Source organism: Oratosquilla oratoria, chromosome 18 (assembly GCF_046742065.1).
Source record: "Oratosquilla oratoria isolate Oo_2021 chromosome 18, ASM4674206v1, whole genome shotgun sequence".
NCBI lineage: Eukaryota > Metazoa > Arthropoda > Malacostraca > Stomatopoda > Squillidae > Oratosquilla > Oratosquilla oratoria.
The window spans coordinates 65,471,033-65,490,519 of NC_134794.1; the positions used below are offsets into that span (position 1 = coordinate 65,471,033).

Below are 19,487 nucleotides of genomic sequence, written 5' to 3' on the forward strand. Positions count from 1 at the left end.
GGGGACTGAAGGTCTTCTTCATAATAACAGCAAGGCTCAGTATTGTAAGTTTTTTGTTTAGTGAAAGGGGTGGGGTGCTTCTTAGATTTGTAGATATTGGATGAGATTTGTTATTATTTCAAAAAGGATGCTGACATCCTGTTTTGTGTCAGCCATTTTCCCAGGTTTTTGAAGTATGTTTATATATTTTTGACCACACTATATTATTAATCTCATTGTACATGCAAAGACATCAATCTCCCATACAAGGGTGGTGATTAAATTAAAGCAAATTTTTTGCTTCAACTTCTCAGGAAAGAGAAATACAAAGAAGGGCTCTCAAGTTTCCTCACTCTGCCTCACATAGGTAAAGAGCTACACTTATCTCCATCAGTCAGACTTGGATTTAAGTTTATTTACATTGTTTGACAGGTATGCTTCATTGTCCATTGAGGAACACACCTTGGAATTATGCAGGTTATTCCACAGATCAGTGCATCTGCATAGAAACTTGTTTCTTTTTACCCCGCAAATACCTTCTCTTTTTCAATTTCTTACCATGGTCTCTTGTTGCTCTTCCATTCCTTACTAGAAGATCTTGGTCTGATAATAGAGAAATGAAATAATATATACATCCATACACCAAAGGACTCTCCCTTTTATAAAGAGGGTGGCTGAGTCAAAGCACACACCCACTCTTCACCCATCCTACACCTATTCAAAACCCATTTGTTGTCCTTTCTATCTTAGCTACTTGTGAATGAAGGGTCATCTCTGCTCCCTGTCCCCTGTTTGGGTTAGAGACAGTGTGGCAAGACACAGTACCTCCATATCAGGGCCCAACAACTGAAGTTGGTTCACCCTCACCGGACAAAGAACAAATACCCAAATAAAACAAAATAACCAGTCAACAGACATTGCAGCATCTTGTTTAGGTGTGGTAGAAGTCAGTTTTTTTTTATGTATGACATGGACAACAGCGTACTGAAATGAAGGTGTATCAATGTAGTTTTAGATACCAGATACCACAACAGTCCTTTTCATAAGCCACTGTTGTGAACCATGTTTAAGAATGTAAGGTGGCTAAAGGTCAGGTCTTCAATGTAGACCAGATGCAGACTTAGTTGAGTAGTATGATTGACAACAGGAATTTTACTATATTATGGATTGATTTTATTGCTGGGTCACTTGCAGCGCTGAAGCACTAATTAGATGTAATCAATATATATTGCATTTTAGTAAGAAGGTACATTTAATGCACAACAGTTTGGGTGACTAGCAGGTGCTCCACTCAGGTAGTGACCAATTCCTTTCACTTTGTTTTAGTGTAATGAGTTCAGGGTTTCTTTTCCATTGGATTTTGAGTCTGTTCTGAAGCACTGGTGATTCTTTTTCTTTGCATCGGATTCGAGTATTTCAGTGGATCATTTAATATACCTTTTTTGTCATCAGGAAAATTTTAAGATGTTTGATATTCTTTTGCTAGTTGATATATACTCACCCCTTCATTTAATATACTGTATCAAAGGGGTACCTTGGTCCATCAATCTGAATTATCTTAAGTTTCAGGTGGATAGGATAATTTTGAGAACCAAAATGGTAGTAACATGGCCCTAAATCCATCATACACACATATGTGACTATTTTCATGTATTTTCATGTCTGTAGGGGTGACTTTCGACGTGCTGGAACACATATCCTATTATTACATGTTATAATAGGTTTGGTATGTGGTGATTTCAATACGCGGTAAGGTTTTCAGGAACACATATGTACCGTATAAGAAGGACTCACTCTAACATTTAAATTTGCACATTCTTTACACCAATACCTTCCTTGGAGGTCTTGGTTATACAGTTATTGTACACTGTAGTCATGATAATAGTAAGATGTTCACCAAAATCTTAGTGAAAGGTTAGACCAATTCACTGAGAGTATACACAAGAGACAAGATGAGTTTTAACAATGCTCCACCCACACTGCTATGTGCTAGTGGCCAGTTCTTGAATTAGTGATCAGAATTTGTGAAATTTGGGCAGACGTTCCAGTTACCAGAGTTTGTCTCTTGCATCTGAAATCTGTTGAATTGAGGTATGTTTAGTGGAGGATTGTGTGTACTGTATTTGATTTTTTCTGATCAGGATGTGTGTGCAACTTCATTTTGTTTTGTTTTTTAAATATTCTTATTTTTTTGTTATTATTTCAGTTTTGCTCTGTAATATAAGATATACCTAGATGTTTGCACAAACACTGGCTTTAGCAGGAGGAGTTTAACACAACGAGACAGTTATGTCAACACGTATTCCTGCTGTTTATGTGACGGATTGTGAAGCGGGCGTAATGTATCATCTGGACTCCAACCCAGGGCCCTCTTTGGTACTATTAACCTTTATCCATTTGCATGATGGATGATCACATAACACTTTTGTCGCTTATTCCCTTCCCTACCAAAGGAGTGTCATAGAGATTGAAAAAGTAACTAGGCAGCAGCAAGGATTAAAGGGTAAGCACTGCCTGGTATGGAAGGGGTTAATACAGAGCATTAGATTTTGAGTTAACCTTGTGTATTGTGATCACATATTCCCTGTGCCCATGACACACCTAAAGTACTGTGGATATGGCACTGTTTTATTTTATTTTGCTTATTATTTACTTGTTCATGGATTGATTTAGTGAAAACGGATGTTTAAAAGCATGGTTTTCCATGCACAATGAGAGAAGTGTTTTCATAATTGATGTGATCAAATAGAAATGCTCACTTCAGTGTGATAGTGTGGGCAAGAGAGAGTGTTGATTTGGAGTTGTGAACTTCAATGGAAAGGTCTGTGGTCAAAGAATGGGTATTGTTTTACCATTACATTAAACAACAGTGACTACCTGCAAGATGTCAGAGAGAATAATTTTCCTGCTGCCTATCTTCAAAAAATCTGTCAATATCTCACTTTCATCAGGAGGTGTAACCCATAGGGGCTCATACTTGGTCTCTGGACTTGGCCCAAGATCGCTCTCTTTTAACTTTGAATGTGTTCCTCTATCCTTTCACATTAGGAGCTGTGAGAACTGATGGCAGTATTCCTGCAGGTGGTTCCAAACTAATACAATAGAGACAGTAGTCCTATGTATCATCCCACACAACCATGACCTGGGGCTGCATAATTCCAGTCATTGAAACAGAAAGCATACATACATATGTAAAAAAGTGCCTTTTCCCCCCATATGAAAGTCGTAGTTGAGTCAGAGCAAACACTCGTCCACCCTATATTTGTCTCACACCAGTCAAACCCCATTTATTGCTAGTCATCCATGTCCCCTGTTATACTGGTTGTGTCAGAAGTGGTGTAGTAAGGCACAGGGCCCATGGACAGAGCTGGTTTACTCCTGTTGTTTTATCATTTTGTCTGTGATAGAAGAAATCTCTATTCATAGAGAAATGGTGATACTTTATTGTGCTGCGACTGTCCCTTTGTTATGCTGTCCTTCTACTCTTAATACTGTCCTGTACCTACTTCTCTGAATGTTCATTTCCCTGTTTTGTCGAACCCTGTGGTAGGGGAAAAGAATACTGCTACTGAGTGTTCCCACTTGAGTTGTAAAAGGTGACAAAAATGGGACAGGGACAGGACTAGGCATCCTACTCTCTGTAGCCTCAAAGGGAACATTCCATAAAAAAGCAAAGGCATAAGAGGGTATGGGAGGAGTTTTCCAACCAGAACCCTAAGGTTTGGGTCTTTTAATGTGCATGGATGTGGTATGGATGAGAGTAGAAGGGAAGAGATAGGCAATACTGTATGTGAGAAAAAAATGAATCTGTTGGCATTGAGTGAAACTAAGTTGAAAGGGAGGGGTGAGTTTGAGTTTGGGAGTGTAGTTGGGTCTTATGATTGAAGAGAGGGTAGGAAATGAACCAATAAATGGAATGGTTGGGAAGTGTGGAGTTCCAGGAAACAATTGTAGTGGAAAGTTGATGGTGAATATGTGTCTAGAGAGTTGTTGATAGCAAATACAGTGTTTAGGAAGGAAGTCAAACATAAGTACACATGGGAGAGGGTGGTGGATGGAAGGGTGGTAGATAGGGCATTAACCCCTTCCATACGGTGCCGCACACGTAGGCGTCATGGGGAGCGAGTGTATTCGCGAGGCTGCCATATCGGCGTTTTGATTATATTTATTGTAGTCGCCCCTCCATAATGACATTCTTTCTAATTCTTTTGTAATCGCATTTTCTATGGTTATCAAAATTCACGGGTGAAGAGAGAACGATCGATATAAGCGGTGACTATATTTTATGATGCGAGTATTATTACGACACGTCGTACGGCTGGCATTGGATGCTGCCACCGAGATCTAAGTCCATGACGCCTACGTGTGCGGCACCGTATGGAAGGGGTTAATGGACTACTTAGTGGTGACCAGAAGAGTAGGAAGAGTTTTGGATGTATGTGTTCTAAGGAGAGTGGGGGAATATCAGATAATTTTTTGGTGGAGACTAAGTTAAGAGTGGAGGAGTTGCTAGGCTGGATAGAGTGAGAAACAAGGAGGTGAGGAGGAGAGCAGGAGTGGGAAGGGAGTTGGGAGATAGGGTTGATGAAAGAGTATTGGTATGCTTTGGACACATGGAAAGAATGAGTGGAGAAAGATTGGTAAAAGGTGTGTGGAAGGTGGGGGCGATCAAGGATGAGATGGGTGGATGAGGTATAAGGGGCATTAGGAAAGAGGGGAATGTGTGTTGAGGAAGGAAGGAAGAAGACAGAAGATAGGAGTGAGTGGAGAATGGTTGTGTATGGATGATGCAGTGATGCATGGAAGGAAGTGGGTGAGGGATGGGGGTAAGGGAGTATGCATGAATGATATTTTGATGCAGCCTGAAGGGATTTCTCCCTGTCTTCTCCTTTTCTGCATGAGGGGATGGAGAGGGGGTTGCCGATTAAATGAAGTGGCCATGTTGTGGTGTGGATGTGCTGTATCTTGGTGCATTGCTTCTGACTCAGGGCAGAGGGTAAGATGCAAGGATGACCCGTCATCCAGGAGGTGCCAGGATAAGAGGGAAGGAGGGGGGTGAATGGGAGTGGAATATGTGGGGATGGAATGGGTTGGAATGGATTTTATGCCATCATCTTTTTGCTACCTCTCTTTTAAGGGTGAAAAAGTGATTGCTATATGTATATATGTATGTATGTAAAAAGATAACTTGATAGCAAGAATATAGAATACATAATTTTAGCAAATGTACTTGGTTGAGTTGAATTGTATAACTTCCAATTCAACTTAAATATACTTTTGTGCAGAAGGAATTGAATCAACAGGAAAGCAGTTGTTCATGTGAGCTGTATACAGTACATTGATGCTCTTTATCCTCCATTAACCTGTGGTATTGTGGTATAGTAGAGACACTTTAGTCATTATATTGTGCCTGCATCAGAAGAATCTTGGGATGTCAGTCATCTGTTGTAAGACTTGATGTTGTTTACTTTTTCACCTTGTGGGAAAAGATGTTTAGTAATACTAACTTCCATCATGAGTTTCCTATTTGAAAACTTCAGGGTGCCTATGATTCCATTGCAAGTGAATTTCTTCATTTTATGTTAATAGTAGTAATTATGTATGCAACTAGTCCATGCATAACTTCAGTGGTATGTTTTGAAGTCATCATATTTTAAGCAAAATACAGTAAGAATAAATTTCTCTCCATGGGAAATATTTAGAATATGAAAGTTAGGTATATAAATTCATTGAAAAGCATGGCCATCCAAGTAAATTTATTTACTGATATGATATAAGCATTCCATGTCCTCATAGATGTCCTTATGCACCATGTACATGCATGGTGCAGAGTGTGTAGTGAGAGATGAGGATGGCATTGTGTTGAAGCAATAAGTCACAGTGACTCAGCACTGATGTCTTCTTCCCTTTTGTGTTATGAAGATGTTGTTCCTCTCCGTTGATTGTGATGAGAAAACAAAAAAAACATTCCAGTATTGATAGCTTGGTGCTCTTCATTTTCTTATTATTGTTGATTTCATTTAAATACTAAATGCATCTTATTGTGGCTAGTGAACTTTGAGCTGTTCTTTAAGTTATTATCAATGAAGATTTTTTACTAACTGCTGAATCATGTTACGTATATCATCCCACCTCTTTATTTTGAATGTTCATTGGGTTCTCTCTCATTGTCTTTTCCAATGTCTTCTTAATTTTGTTCTACTTGCCATTGTAGATCTTGCATCATTTCCTTTGTATGTATTGATCAAGACTGTCCACCAAACTCCCTTAAACATCAGCCCTGTAGAGAAATTTCTACCACAACAAGCAAGAACAATGCTAGGATGACTATGATTAGGGCTCCATTTATCTTTGAAATAGTACATCACAGGGTAAGCCTGGCCACACAAACAAATTGCCCTAGGTACAGTCACCACACAGAAGACACTGAACACCTTATTCTATATTTCCTCATTTTAGTGTTACCCAGACAACACAAAATATATGTATATTTATTCATTTATTTGTTTGCTTACTTATGTATATATGTATAATATATATATATATATATGTATTCTCTGTTTCCCTTCTGTTTTTCTCTAGTATGTCGTATTTCCTTACTTTCATATTCACTACTCTCCAATAGAATTTCTCTTTTTCTGACTCTGTTCTGTTCTCGTTTTTTCCTTAGCTTCATGTCTTTTCATTTTTTCCTCCTCTCTTTCCTCTTTATTCATTTCTCTTTTTATCCATACCTTTTTATATTGTTCACTTGCTGCTAGCTTCCCTGTTTTTGCTAAGATATTCTCTGCCGTCGTTTGTGACCTGAATTTAATCTTAATTGGTCTGGTCTTATCCGTAGTATACTTTCAGAATCTATACATCTCTTCAATTTGTTTCATGATTTCAGGTTCATCTTCCTGAACTAATTCTAGTAAACTGCTTACTTTTTCTTTTTCCTCATTGATTCTTGTGGTTCTATTTAGATTATGTTTCTCTTCCATTCCTAATATAATTATACATTTCTTTTTATCTGCTAAGTCTCTTACTATATTCTCCTTCTTTCTCATCACTTTGATAACTGATTCTTCAGTTTGTTCTTTCATTTGCTGTTTAATTATGTCAGTAAGTGCAACTTTACTGTTTTCTTGGATTTTTTTTCCAACCCTGTGCTTCTTTTGCTATGGCCTCTTTGTTGTCTTTATTATTCCTCTTTAATTCTTCATTCTCCTCTTTTACTTCTTTTAACTGTCTTTTTAATTCTTCTATTTCATTAGTTAAGTTTTTGTTCGCCTTCTCTAGTTCTTCCATTTTTTCAACTCTGCGTAATCTTTGCTATGTTACCGAACCTACTCTCCCAATGTTCGGTCATTTGTTCAAGTTTTTCCTCTAGTCTTGCTAATCGGGGGAGGTTGGTATTACCCCCCCCCCTCATTAAATCCCTGGAAATTATTATCCTCACCTTCCATTGTGCTGCTCTTATCTATATTTCTAATCTTTACATTTTTGTTAATCCCTTCACCAAAATCATCGGTCCTTCTCTTGTTTACAAGATGCCTGGCCTCCTGGACCAAGTCCTCCCCTTCCTCATTTCCTTCCATTTCCCTCAGTAATCCCTCCCCTTCTCCTTTTTCCTCACTTTTCCACTACACCACAAGCTTTCCCCTTCCCTGTAAATACAATAAGGTACTTCCTTTGCGTTGAGATCCACGAAAATTTAACTTTTTCTTCAGAACTCCAATCTTCGCCGTCCATCCGATGAAAGTGTGTGTGTGTGTGTGTGTGTGTGACGTGTGGGTCACCCCAGTAACTGATGCTAAGTACCCATAAGTTTTGAGTTTTCTTCAAGAGACCTGAGCCAGTGGATTGATTAATGTCTTTCATAGATCTTGTTCTGGTTAATGCCAAATTGTTTTAGTTTACAGGACTTCATGATACTTTAAGGGGTTAAGACAAACTAACTCAGTTAACCCCATTGCTACAGTGATATCCTCTTCAGATTTCATTTTGGCAGACAATTTTATTCAGCATGAGGGATGTCACTTTAGCAAAGGGGCAAAATTGTATGTTGATATAGCTAGAAGAAATGTGTGTTTTCACAAAGAAGACAGATGCCACTGCTTCTCTATTTTGTAGTAATCATAGACCCTTGTCTTTTGTAGATTGTTTTCCTCCAGACCATTCTGTGACATGTTCCAGTTTTGTGTTGTACAAATAACATGATTTTTGTTGTTGTTGTTTTTCAATTTTAAATCATGGGGATGGATTTTCCTAAGTCTTCAGTGTATTGTGTGCTGTCTTTTGTTATTCCGTGTGTTTTTCTTGGGTCTTTAGTGTATTTTATGATGTCTTGTTTATAATGGTTCCTGATATTCAGACTACATACACAGTGGTAACAGACAATTTCTTGTACATTTGGCCTGAACCACAAAATGGAGAGTATATAGGACCTCATACACAAGGTAAATCCAAGGGAGAAAGAAAACCTCTTAGTAGCCTGTCACTCCAAAGACAGGTGAAGAGAATAAAACTGAATAATGAAGCAGTGTTGTCACACGTGACCCTTCATCTACAAAAAATGATTGAATAGTGACAATAAGATTGTAGTTGGTGACATTTGTTGTAAAAATGTGAATTGGGAGGGGTAGGAAACAAATAGAAATAGAAATTCTTGGGTTAATACTCAATTAAATGTTGATGGATAACACAATGACCAAAGGTGTGACAAAATAAAGAGGAGATGACACACCACTGAGACTGATTTAACCCCTTCACTCTGGGCCAAAATCTCGCGGGCAGCATTAGCTGCCAGACGTGCAATGTTGCGTCATAATACTCGCATTATAAAAAACAGTTATCGCAGTATTGCGCGTTCTTTTTCACCCGTGAATTTTGATAACCATAGAAAATATGATGAAGCCAGTTTACAGAGTATGGGGGTCACGCAGGTACAACTACAATATATATAATCAAGACGCTGACATCGGCATCCTCGCGTACCCACTTGCTCTTCATGACGCCTATGTAGTAGTCATCGTATCGAAGGGGTTAAGCCTATTGAAGAACCCAGTGTTATTGATTCTTTATAAATGTCCATTGAAAGGAAGTGCTCATATAATGCTCATATTTCAGTGGCAAGAGATACCAAGCCAAGAAATTAATTATATTGACAAGGCAGGTACAGTTAATTTATTTTACTGGTTCTTGCAAAAGGCCTATACCCACCAGAAAATTTGCCATAATCATAAGTTCAGTCTATATGTCACTCTGTAAAGAGTATTTTTTGTACAGATGCATCAGGTTCTGGAACAATGTAAAAGAGGAAATAGTTCAATTGAAAAACATGAATAAATTTAAGAGTAAATTTGATTGGTGGAAACAGAGGTGGGACCCAGTGAGTGGACCTCTTTTCTTTTGGATTACATACATACATACATATACCAAGGCTTTTTCCCCCTTTCAAGGGAGGTAGCCAAAAAGGGAAAGGCATAAAAACACTCCCACCCATTTCATCCCTAAATACACTCCACACCCCTCCCACCCTCCCTCTCATCTGAGCACCTCCTGGATGACGGGTCATCCCTGCACCTTGCCCACCACCCTGGGTCAGAAGCAGTGTCGCAAGACACAGCACATCCACAGCAAGGCCGCTTCATTCAATCGGCGACCCCCCCTCTCCGTCCCCCCTTGCATATAAGGAGAGGACGGGGAGAAATCCCTTCGGGCTGCGTCAAAATTTACTCACACATACTACCCCCCCCCCACCCCCCCGCCCATTCCTCCTCATGCAATCACAACATCATCCATATACAACCATTCTCCACTCACCTCTGTCTTCTGTCCTCTCCCTTCCTTCCTCAACAGACATTCCCCTCTTCCCCAAAGCCCCCTTCACCCCATCCATCCACCTCATCCTAGGACGTCCCCTCATGTTCACTCCCTCCACATCTGCCTTCCATACCTCTTTTACTAGTCTTTCTTCACTTATTCTTTCCATGTGTCCAAACCATCCTAATACTCTTTCATCAACCCTATCTCCCAGCTCCTTTTTCACCCCTGTTCTCCTCCTCACCTCCTCATTTCTCACTCTATCCAGCCTAGTAACCCCCACCATACTTCTCAGACACCTCATCTCAAACACATTCAAACTCCTTCTCTCTTCTTCTCTTATGTTCCACGTTTCTGCCCCATACAGTGCTGTTGGCACAATCACTCCTTCATACAGTCTCCTCTTCGCATCCATTCCTAAATGTCTATTCCTCATTACACTCTTTAATCCACCAAGGCATTTACTCGCTTCTCTCAATGTACATTCTACCTCCACCTTCACTCCACCTTTTCCTGCTACACTTGCACCCAAGTATCTAAAACTATCCACTTCCTCCAGTCGCTCTCCCTTAATGTTCACTTCCAGTCTACTGCCACTTTCACCCCTTGTACATCTCATCACCTTACTTTTACCCACATTTATCTTTAGCTTTCTTCTATCACATACTCTCCCAAACTCTGCCACCAGCTTCCTCAATCCCTCCTCCGACCCTGCCACAATCAGTAAATACAATTAGATAAATACTTTCAGTTTTGTTGCTTCAGGCCACGTGTTCATGCATAACTGTCTTTTGACTCTGTGCTAACAAGTCACCAGTCAAACATCAGTGAGTAGTACATGTTTGTCTTGTAAATCTAGGCAACTCAATATATAATTGTCATGGGTTGTAGTGATGCAAAAAGGAAAAATTACAATGTGTTCTTGAGTTTTAGTGCTGTTGTGAGGTTAAGCATAACAGTCACGAGGAGGCTCAACATAGTTGTATGTGACTTTTTTTTTTTTTTTTCCTTTTTTTTTCTACTTTCTCATGCTAAAAGCTTGATATTTCCACCCCTAGGTTGATGGTGCCCCTGGCACCCACACCGCAAGAGCAGGCGGGGCGGGGTGGGTGGGTAGTCAGCGCCGCCTGCTGAGAGCCAGTTCAAGAAACACAGTTGATGGAGAGGACAACAGAGGGGAAACAATGGAAGGAGAATGGCGGCCGGACATGTACGCAACTTCATCAGTTGTGGATGACGAAGGAAGAATGGATGAAGCAGAGGATGAGGAGGAAGAAGATGAGGAAGACATGGAAGGAGTGAAGCAAGTGGTTGTGGGGATATGTGCCATGGAGAAAAAGTCTGCATCTAAGCCCATGATAGAAATTCTCACTCGCCTAGAAGAATTTGAATACATCAGGACCACTGTCTTCCCTGAACATGTTATTCTTAAGGTGAGTATATGTAGATCAACTGCAGCATTTTACCCCTACCATGAAGGTAATGTCATGGAAATGAATTGAATAGCATGGCAAGAATCAAAAGGAAAGGAGAAATGACACTTGTTATGGGAGTGGTTGATGTAGGGAATAACACCTTTGCTACTAAGGGGGTGCCCTTGAGATGAATAGCCTATCAGCAGTCATAACAAAAGGAAGAGCAATGCCCAGTGTGGAGAATGAAAAGAAAGGAAAGAAAAGTGACACTTGGTATGAAAGGGGTTAGAATATGTAACTACATATTTTCATATTTAGAAATTTATCTGTGTGTATAATTTTTTGTACCTGATGACATGAAAGTTTTTTTTTATACACAGAGGAATGAAAAAGTGATTAAAGTACTTATAATCCAGTGGCTTTAATGAAACTTGGAATATTGAGCAATGTTATAGAAGTTGTATTTCAGTTCCTGATTCAAAGGGATCACGTGTAGAGAGGCTGAAGATATTAAACATAGGCAAATGAGAATAATAATAATAATTGTTGCCTCGAGTTTCATTGATCAGAAACTTGCAGCTCCAAAGCAGCTACAATAGTGCTGAGGACCTAACAAAGGGAGAAACAGGATATGACCAATGTGTACATGTATTAAAAGGTGCAGAATTTATGGGGAGGGATGACTGTCTAACTGTCACTGGATAAAGCCAAGGCTGTTGAGAGCCATTGGGGGCCCCAGGGCAGCAAGCATTAAGGACCCTCTCTTCAAGTGCTAAAATCATTACTGCCAATGCCTACACCAATCAAAAAGGTACTACTCAGAAGGAGAGAGAAAAAAAAAAAACATAGACAACTTTATGAAGATTTTTTCTTCTTTTCCCTTTTTTTAGCAGCTTTAACTATATAAAACCTTGGTTGCATACTTAATCTTCTCTGGCCACCTAGACACCTGGGCCCTGGGGTGCCCCTGTCTCTCATTTGGCCTAGCTTAAGCTAGAGAGCAGGAATGCAGAAGCAGAAGGAAAGATGGTCAGAAATTCAGCATTCCAAGTTTATAACAAGAGTGATGTGTGTTCAGACTACAGTAAATGTGATTTGAAGATGATTATAAGAGTTAGAATTTTGTAGTCAGGATACTATCAGAATAACCTCAAAATAAATGTGTTTGATTTCAATATCAGTTTGTATAATTGTTAGATTATGTTTGGACTTCTCATTATTGTAGGAGCCGGTGGAGCGATGGCCATTATGTGATTGTCTTGTGAGCTTCCATTCCAAGGGCTTCCCCCTTGAGAAGGCCATTGATTATGCCAATCTACGTCGTCCTTATGTCATCAACAACTTGGCCATGCAATATGACTTGCAGGTGAGTTGCATATAGTCAGGTGTAGTATTATGTAGTGCTTTAATATCTATGGGGCCTCGAGTTGCTTGGTTCTTTTTATTATCATTATTCTTTTTTTTTTCCTGAAATATTCAAAAAGTGTAGAGTAGTTTGAATAACCAAAATTTTGCTTTTTTTCTCCAAAGGAAGTAAAGAGGATCTGTTAGGTTTTTATACCTGAAATACTCAAAAGACTGAGTAGAATTAGCTTCTCAGGTTTAAGACATGGTAGTCATAAATGTAGGCAAAGGGATATGTGTATAACAAATTCGCTGTAGAAGGTCAGATTTGTTATTTGTTATATGTAAACTCCTGAATGATGATAATATTTGTATGATATTTTTGTTATTCTTTTCCCTCACCTTCAGCCATGTAATCCTTCATAGTATTGTGGTATACTGTATACATTTTGTGTCGTCAAACGCCATGTAATGAAATCACCTGGAGTTTGTTGCAACAAAATCTCTACAGTACACCATTGCACTAATGGGGTAATGTCTGTTTTGGTGGTTAGACTTGGAAATTCCGTCATACCTCATCATACAGTGTAAATATGACATTTATACATTAGGTTTTGATAGGAATAGGGATTAAGATATTGAATTTTATGATATTATTACATAAATGATATGGACTTTTGATGGCCATTTGTGTGGTTAAAATTATTAAATAAAAATAAAAAGATGAAATTTAGGACTTGTGTAAGAAATAGAAAACAAAGATACAATATTGAATACATTGTTGGCCATTGCATGAAAAAAAAAAAGTCATTTGGTTACCTTGCTTGTCACTGCTAGATACACAGAGCTGGGCCCATTACTGCCAGACAGGAGAATAGCAAAATTGAATTTAGAGATATAGTGAAACAACAAATGAAGGAACACACTAAGGATACAGTTATTAAAGTGATGAGAGAGAAGGAGAATATAGTAAGAGACTTAGCAGATATAAAAAAAAGTATAATTATTTTAGGAATGAAAAAGAAACATAATCCAAATAGGACTACAAGAGTAAGAGATGAGAAAGAGTGAACAAGGTACTAAAAATATTTCATGAAGGTGAACTGAAAATAGGGAAAGAAATTGAAGAAATATATAGACTAGGAAACTACAGTATAGACAAGACCAGACCAATTAGAGTTAAATTCAGGTCACAAACAACAGCAGAGAATGTCTTATCAAAAACAGGAAAACTAGCAGAAAGTGATCAGTCCAAACAGGTATGGATAAAAAGAGAGATGAATAAAGAGGAAAGAGAGGAAGAGAAAACAAAAAGAATCAAAGCTAAGGAAAAAAAACAAGAACAGAACAGATTCAGACAAAGAGAATTTCTATTGGAGAGTAGTGGATATGAAAGTGAGGAAATGGTTCATAGGAGAGAAAAACAGAAGGGAAACAGAAAACAGGATGGAGGTAACAGAAAATTAGAAGTGTCCTTCGCAAATATAGATGGATTAATAACAGGCTTGAATGAACTGAATGATTACCTGATGGAAAAGGAACCTGACATAATGGGAATTGTGGAGACAAAATTGAAAGGTCCAATACCACCCAACAGTGTAGGACATGGTGTATATGATTATTGGATTAGAAATAGGGAAGTAAAACAAGGTGGTGGAGTTATGTTCCTGACTAAGAAGGATATGAATGTACTAAGAAGGATATAAATGTGAGGAATGTTACATATGGCAAGAATAGAGTGGAAATGATTGTGATGGAAATAGAGGACAGGGACAAGAAAAGCAGGAAGTTTGAGGTAAATTATGTGCCTCCTAAAAGAGCTTTGTGGGAAGAGAGAGAACACAAGAATATGTCATAAGTCACAAGGATAACACTAAATAAGATAATGGAAGATGGAGGAAGAATAGTTATAATGGGTGAATTTAACTGTAAAGAAATCTGCTAGGAAGAGATGACAGTAAAAGGTGGAGACAACCTATGGGGAAATGTACTTCTTGATATGATTATAGAACATACAATGACACAATGGATACAAGAGAATACTAGGTGTAGAAATGAGGAAGAACCATTGAGACTAGACCTAATAATCACATCAGAACCTGAAATAGTGGACAAGATTGAATATAAGACACCAACCACTAAATAAAAGTGACCACATATTAGTAGAACCAGAACTAAATGAAGAAAAATACACAGGAAAAAAGAATAATATAGAAAGGGAAGAATGGTGTATGGATTTTTTTTTTTTTTTTTTTTTTTTTTTATAAAATGAGAAAAGCAGACGAGGAAAGAATATACAAAGAGGAGACAACAGTTGAAGAGGAATGGAAAATTTTGACACAAATTTATGAGGAAGGAGTGGAAAAGTATGTTCCAAGATAAAAACAAGAACAATTATAGATAAAATGTTGGTACAACAGAAGATGTAGAGAGTTAAATGATAAAAGGGATAAAGCTTGGATAAAATGGAGGAAAGACAAAAACTCGATATGAACTTCTTTGTAGATGAAGCGAAACTACTAAAGAGAGTAAATACAGAGGAAGACTGCAAATCTTTTCAAGAAGACCTGGACAAAGTCTGGAAATGGAGTCAGAAGTGTGAATTGAACTTCAACATTAAGAAATGTAGCATAATGGAATTTGGAAAAAGCATAAATAGAATATTGTGTCAATATAAAATTGGTACAAAGGAAGTAAAAAATGTAAACTTGGAAAGAGACATAGGAGTAACTATCTCAAATGACATGACACCAGACAAACATGTCAACAAATTAGTCGGAGAAACTTTCAACTTGTTAAGATCAATGAAAGTAGCCTTTGACTATGTGGATGAAGAAATGGTAAAGAAAATACTAGTTACACTGATAAGACCAAAATTGGAGTACGCTGCGACACCATGGACACCTAGTTCTAAAAAGAACATAAGAAACTAGAAAGAATTCAAAGTGGGACAGAAGAAAAACAAGAGGACATGAGAAGAAACTTGAGAAGGGCAGTTACAGAAGAGATCTGAAAAAGAATAGCTTCCCACACAGAGTGATATTTGGAACAAACTGGATGCGGAAAGATACAAAAGCGGATCACTACGAGCATAGCTCTCTTTCCGTAAAATACAGCTAAGTGAATACAGCTAGGTAAATACACACACACACATAGTGTGTGCAAAAACCATATAAGAATTTAAGAACAAACTAGAGATACAAAAACAGGTCACTAAGAGCATAGCTCCCCTTCCTGTATAATACAACAAGGTAAATACAACTAGGTAAATACATATGCAGTAACGTGGACTGCTCTAAGGAAATTAAAATTGGTAATGCATTAATGGAAATACACCCCAGATTTTTTGGTAATGCATTGATGTTAATGCACTACCTCTCTGGTGGTAACACACCCAGCTCTGTAAATGCAATGTCATTGGTCATTTTCATTAATTCATCCCTAGATTGGTGCAATAGATGGTGAGGTGTGAGCACTAAAATTAACCAATGAGATCAACAATGACTGGTTGAGAACTCTTTTCAATGGTTCAAATGCTTTGGCTTAAAAGCTTGTGAGGTCCAGTGGTTTTGACCGGAAAATGTAACCGTATCTTAGGATGTCTTTTTTTTAATGAATCTTTTTGTGGCATGATGGAATACTTGATTTTTGTGGCAGTGTTTCTCACTTGCCGTGCCTCACTGCACTGCATTTCACTCAAGCAGTGTTGTGGGGCACAGGGTGACCCTTCATCCCAGAGACGCTGAGATGGGAGGGATGGGTGAGTGGGTGTTTTGGTGTAGGTAGTGCTTTGATTTAGCCACCCCTCTTATAAGAGGGAGGAAACCATAGGTACACACTAGTTTCTCACTCTAGATTGTGGTAATCTGTTTACTAGTGTCATAGGCAGCTAGTTATGTATGGTTTCCATGAAGATGGTCTTCACTTTAGATTGTGCACAGTAATTAATTTTTTAGTATTAGGTTGATATTACTGTAAATGTTTTAGGTAGCTCTTACTTCATCTGATTTTTATCAAGCTGTTTGTCACTTTAGATTGTGTATAGCTATTATTATTAACTTTTTTTAGTGGTATTACAGTAAATGTTATAGGTAGATTTTGTTATATATTCTTTTTGTGAACATGGTCATGACTTTAGCTTGTGTGCAGTTACCAGTTTTTTAGTTAGGTTGATCTTACTGTAATTGTTGTGGGTAGGTTTTGTTACATGTAAACTTCCACATGATCTGTAGCTGCAACAGTAACTGGGTGTATGTCATTTGTTGGGAGTCATACAAGGGAACTTTGGTTGCATGTTAGGGTTCTTGTTATGAAGCTTCTTTTACCCTGGTGTGCCTTGTATAAGGCATTTAGCATCTTCTCTTCAACCTCTTTGCTAAAGTGATATGCCCGACAGATTTGCCATCAGCTAATACCTGTTAGTTGTCTTCAACCAAGGGGGCATCGTTCGCTAAATGGTTAAGATTTGCTCTTGTAACCCGTTTGCTTTGGTGATATGTTTAACAAATTTTACTGTAATACTGTCCAGCCTTAGGGACATCACTGGCATAGTGGTTAAGACTGTTGTGTTTAACCCTTCAATACAATGGCCTACTCTGCATATATTATTCTGGCCATTGACAGATGACTTTGATCAGTTTTGGGGATGGCATTGTAATGAAGGGGTCAAACTTGTTGTGGTTTCATCATTTAGAGCTTTTATTCAGTAGTACTCTCTCATTGAAGTGAGCTACTAAACTATAGCTTTTTGTCATTAGTAAACTCCTTTTGAAGGAAGCCTTTGACCCTTTTCTAAGTTTATTGCAAGCATACTAGATATTTTGAGCATGCCCACTTCTTTTACTAAGTTAATTCTGTGCACTATACCATGCATCTCATATGAACCCAAATATCCAATTGACCCTTATTTAATCGAGAGGAAATGTTTCCCCTTGGTGTCTTTTTCACTCCTGCGGCAGGACCGTCGACAAGTCTACAGCATCCTGCAGCGAGAGGGCATTGAGTTGCCAAGATTTGCCATTCTGGATCGGGATTCCTCAGATCCTTCCAGTAAGTGTTTTGCATTGTATTTTTTATGCTTGGCAATATATATTTATATATTCAGTTTGTGATATGTTTAATCGTAAAGTGGGATTTGAATAATTTCTTACCAAGCACTCATTTTAACACTCGTCAATCCTTTGCAGAGCGGGAACTTATTGAAGGGGAAGACCACGTGGAAGTAAATGGTGTCATCTTCAACAAGCCTTTTGTGGAGAAGCCTGTGTCTGCAGAGGACCACAACATCTACATCTACTACCCAACTTCTGCGGGAGGAGGATCACAAAGACTATTTAGAAAGGTATTTTTTGGAGGGTAATGATAATGTGGAGCAGGTAGATCAATTGATTTGTTGCCCCTGGTCTCTCTTGCCAAAGACTTGGGGGTTTTAGGTAACTGGAAACAGCCTCTGGGTGAGTCAAGAAGTTCCTTAGGGAAGATATATTGTGTTGTCTTGGGGTTGCTAGTGTGGGGAATTGTAGTACGAGATGTCCCCCCCCCATGTGGTAGCAGAAGGAAATTATAGTATTTTGTCAACAGTATATAGTGCTTCTACCCATACCTACAATATTGTACAGTGAACATTTTTCTTTTTAGTGGAAAATAGTCTACAGACGTAAAAGAATGCTGTGTTGATTTATAGAAATGTAAGTCTTTAGAATATTGACTTCATATAATATTTGCAGTTGATACCCATATGGGGGAAGACAGTAATAGATATAGAATGAATATACACTGATTGGGGAAGAGCATTGTGGGGTTAGGGGAAGAAGTAGATAAGTTTTTTGTGGTAATGCAGTCAGGATACAGTTACCTCCTGTGTAAGGGGGAAAAGGTCTTTGGTATATGTATGTATGTAATACAGGTATGTCAGTATTTGGCAAAGGGTAATAATTTTTTAGGGCTTTCATTTACATGAGGAAGATTACATACATATACCAAGGGCTTTTTCCCCCTTACAAGGGAGGTAGCCAAAGTCAAAAGCATAAATCCACTCCCAGCCATTTCATCCCCACATATTCCACACCCATTCACCACCCCTCCCTCTTTTCATGGCTCCTCCTGGATAATGGGATATCCCTGCATCTCGCCCACTGCCCTGGGGCAGAAGCATTGTAACAAGACACAGCACATCCACAGCAAGGCCATTTCATTTAATTGGTAATTGTGGGGAAGATTATGATTGGGTTAACATTTTTGAGAGGTTGTTACAAATACACAATAGGGGAAACTTAAATGTAGTACATACATACATACCAAGGGCTTTTTCCCCTTTACAAGGGAGGTAGCCAAATTCAAAAGGCATAATTCCACTCCCACCCATTTCATCCCCACATACTCCACTCCCATCCACCACCCCTTCCACCCTGCCATCTTGGCTCCTCATCTTGTGGTGAGCCTGGCCTGTTCCACTCTTCTCACCTGTATGTATGCATATCCTCATCCATATACAAATTGAACAACCATTATAGTTTCACACAACCCTGATGCAACACCACATTCACCTCAAACCATTCACTCTCTCCATTCCTAATCCACAGTCATGCCCTACTACTTATGTAAAACCTTAGTACTATCTTCAAACTTCTTGTAACTATAATGGTTGTTCAATTTGTATATGGATGAGGATACCTATGCATACATACATGGGAGAAGAGTGGAACAGGTCAGGCTGATGTGGTAGGTCACATTATGAGAGATGATAGAAGTAGAAACCTTAGAGGATGCACAAATCAGTAAAAGGAGGAGTTAGATCAAGGCAAAAAGATGGGATGAATGAAGACATAAATATTCATGGTCAGGATGGCAAAGAAACAAAAATGTATGTGAATGACAGAGAGGTGGAGAAAAATGTAAAGATTAAGGCATCCTGCTTCATATGAAGAATGCAGTGCACCAGGG

At 38.6% G+C, this 19,487-nt stretch overlaps 1 protein-coding gene and 1 long non-coding RNA gene across 11 annotated transcripts in view; one reads left to right on the top strand and one right to left on the bottom strand.

Moving 5' to 3' along the window:
* LOC143035346 (inositol hexakisphosphate and diphosphoinositol-pentakisphosphate kinase 2-like) overlaps positions 1-19,487 on the top strand; it is a 247,704-nt gene that overhangs the window by 29,634 nt on the left and 198,583 nt on the right. For 8 of the 10 annotated variants that reach the window (XM_076202325.1, XM_076202328.1, XM_076202329.1 and 5 more), the window contains exons 3-6: positions 10,845-11,219; positions 12,427-12,566; positions 17,500-17,594; positions 17,732-17,886. In XM_076202325.1, the coding sequence (XP_076058440.1) occupies positions 10,845-11,219; positions 12,427-12,566; positions 17,500-17,594; positions 17,732-17,886 (765 nt within the window). Of the gene's footprint in view, positions 1-10,844; positions 11,220-12,426; positions 12,568-17,499; positions 17,595-17,731; positions 17,887-19,487 lie in introns of all 10 variants that reach the window. The other 2 variants (XM_076202326.1, XM_076202331.1) reach the window with 1 other exon arrangement.
* The window catches only part of LOC143035347 (uncharacterized), a 234,328-nt gene that overhangs the window by 3,679 nt on the left and 211,162 nt on the right, over positions 1-19,487 (bottom strand). The window lies entirely within an intron of this gene.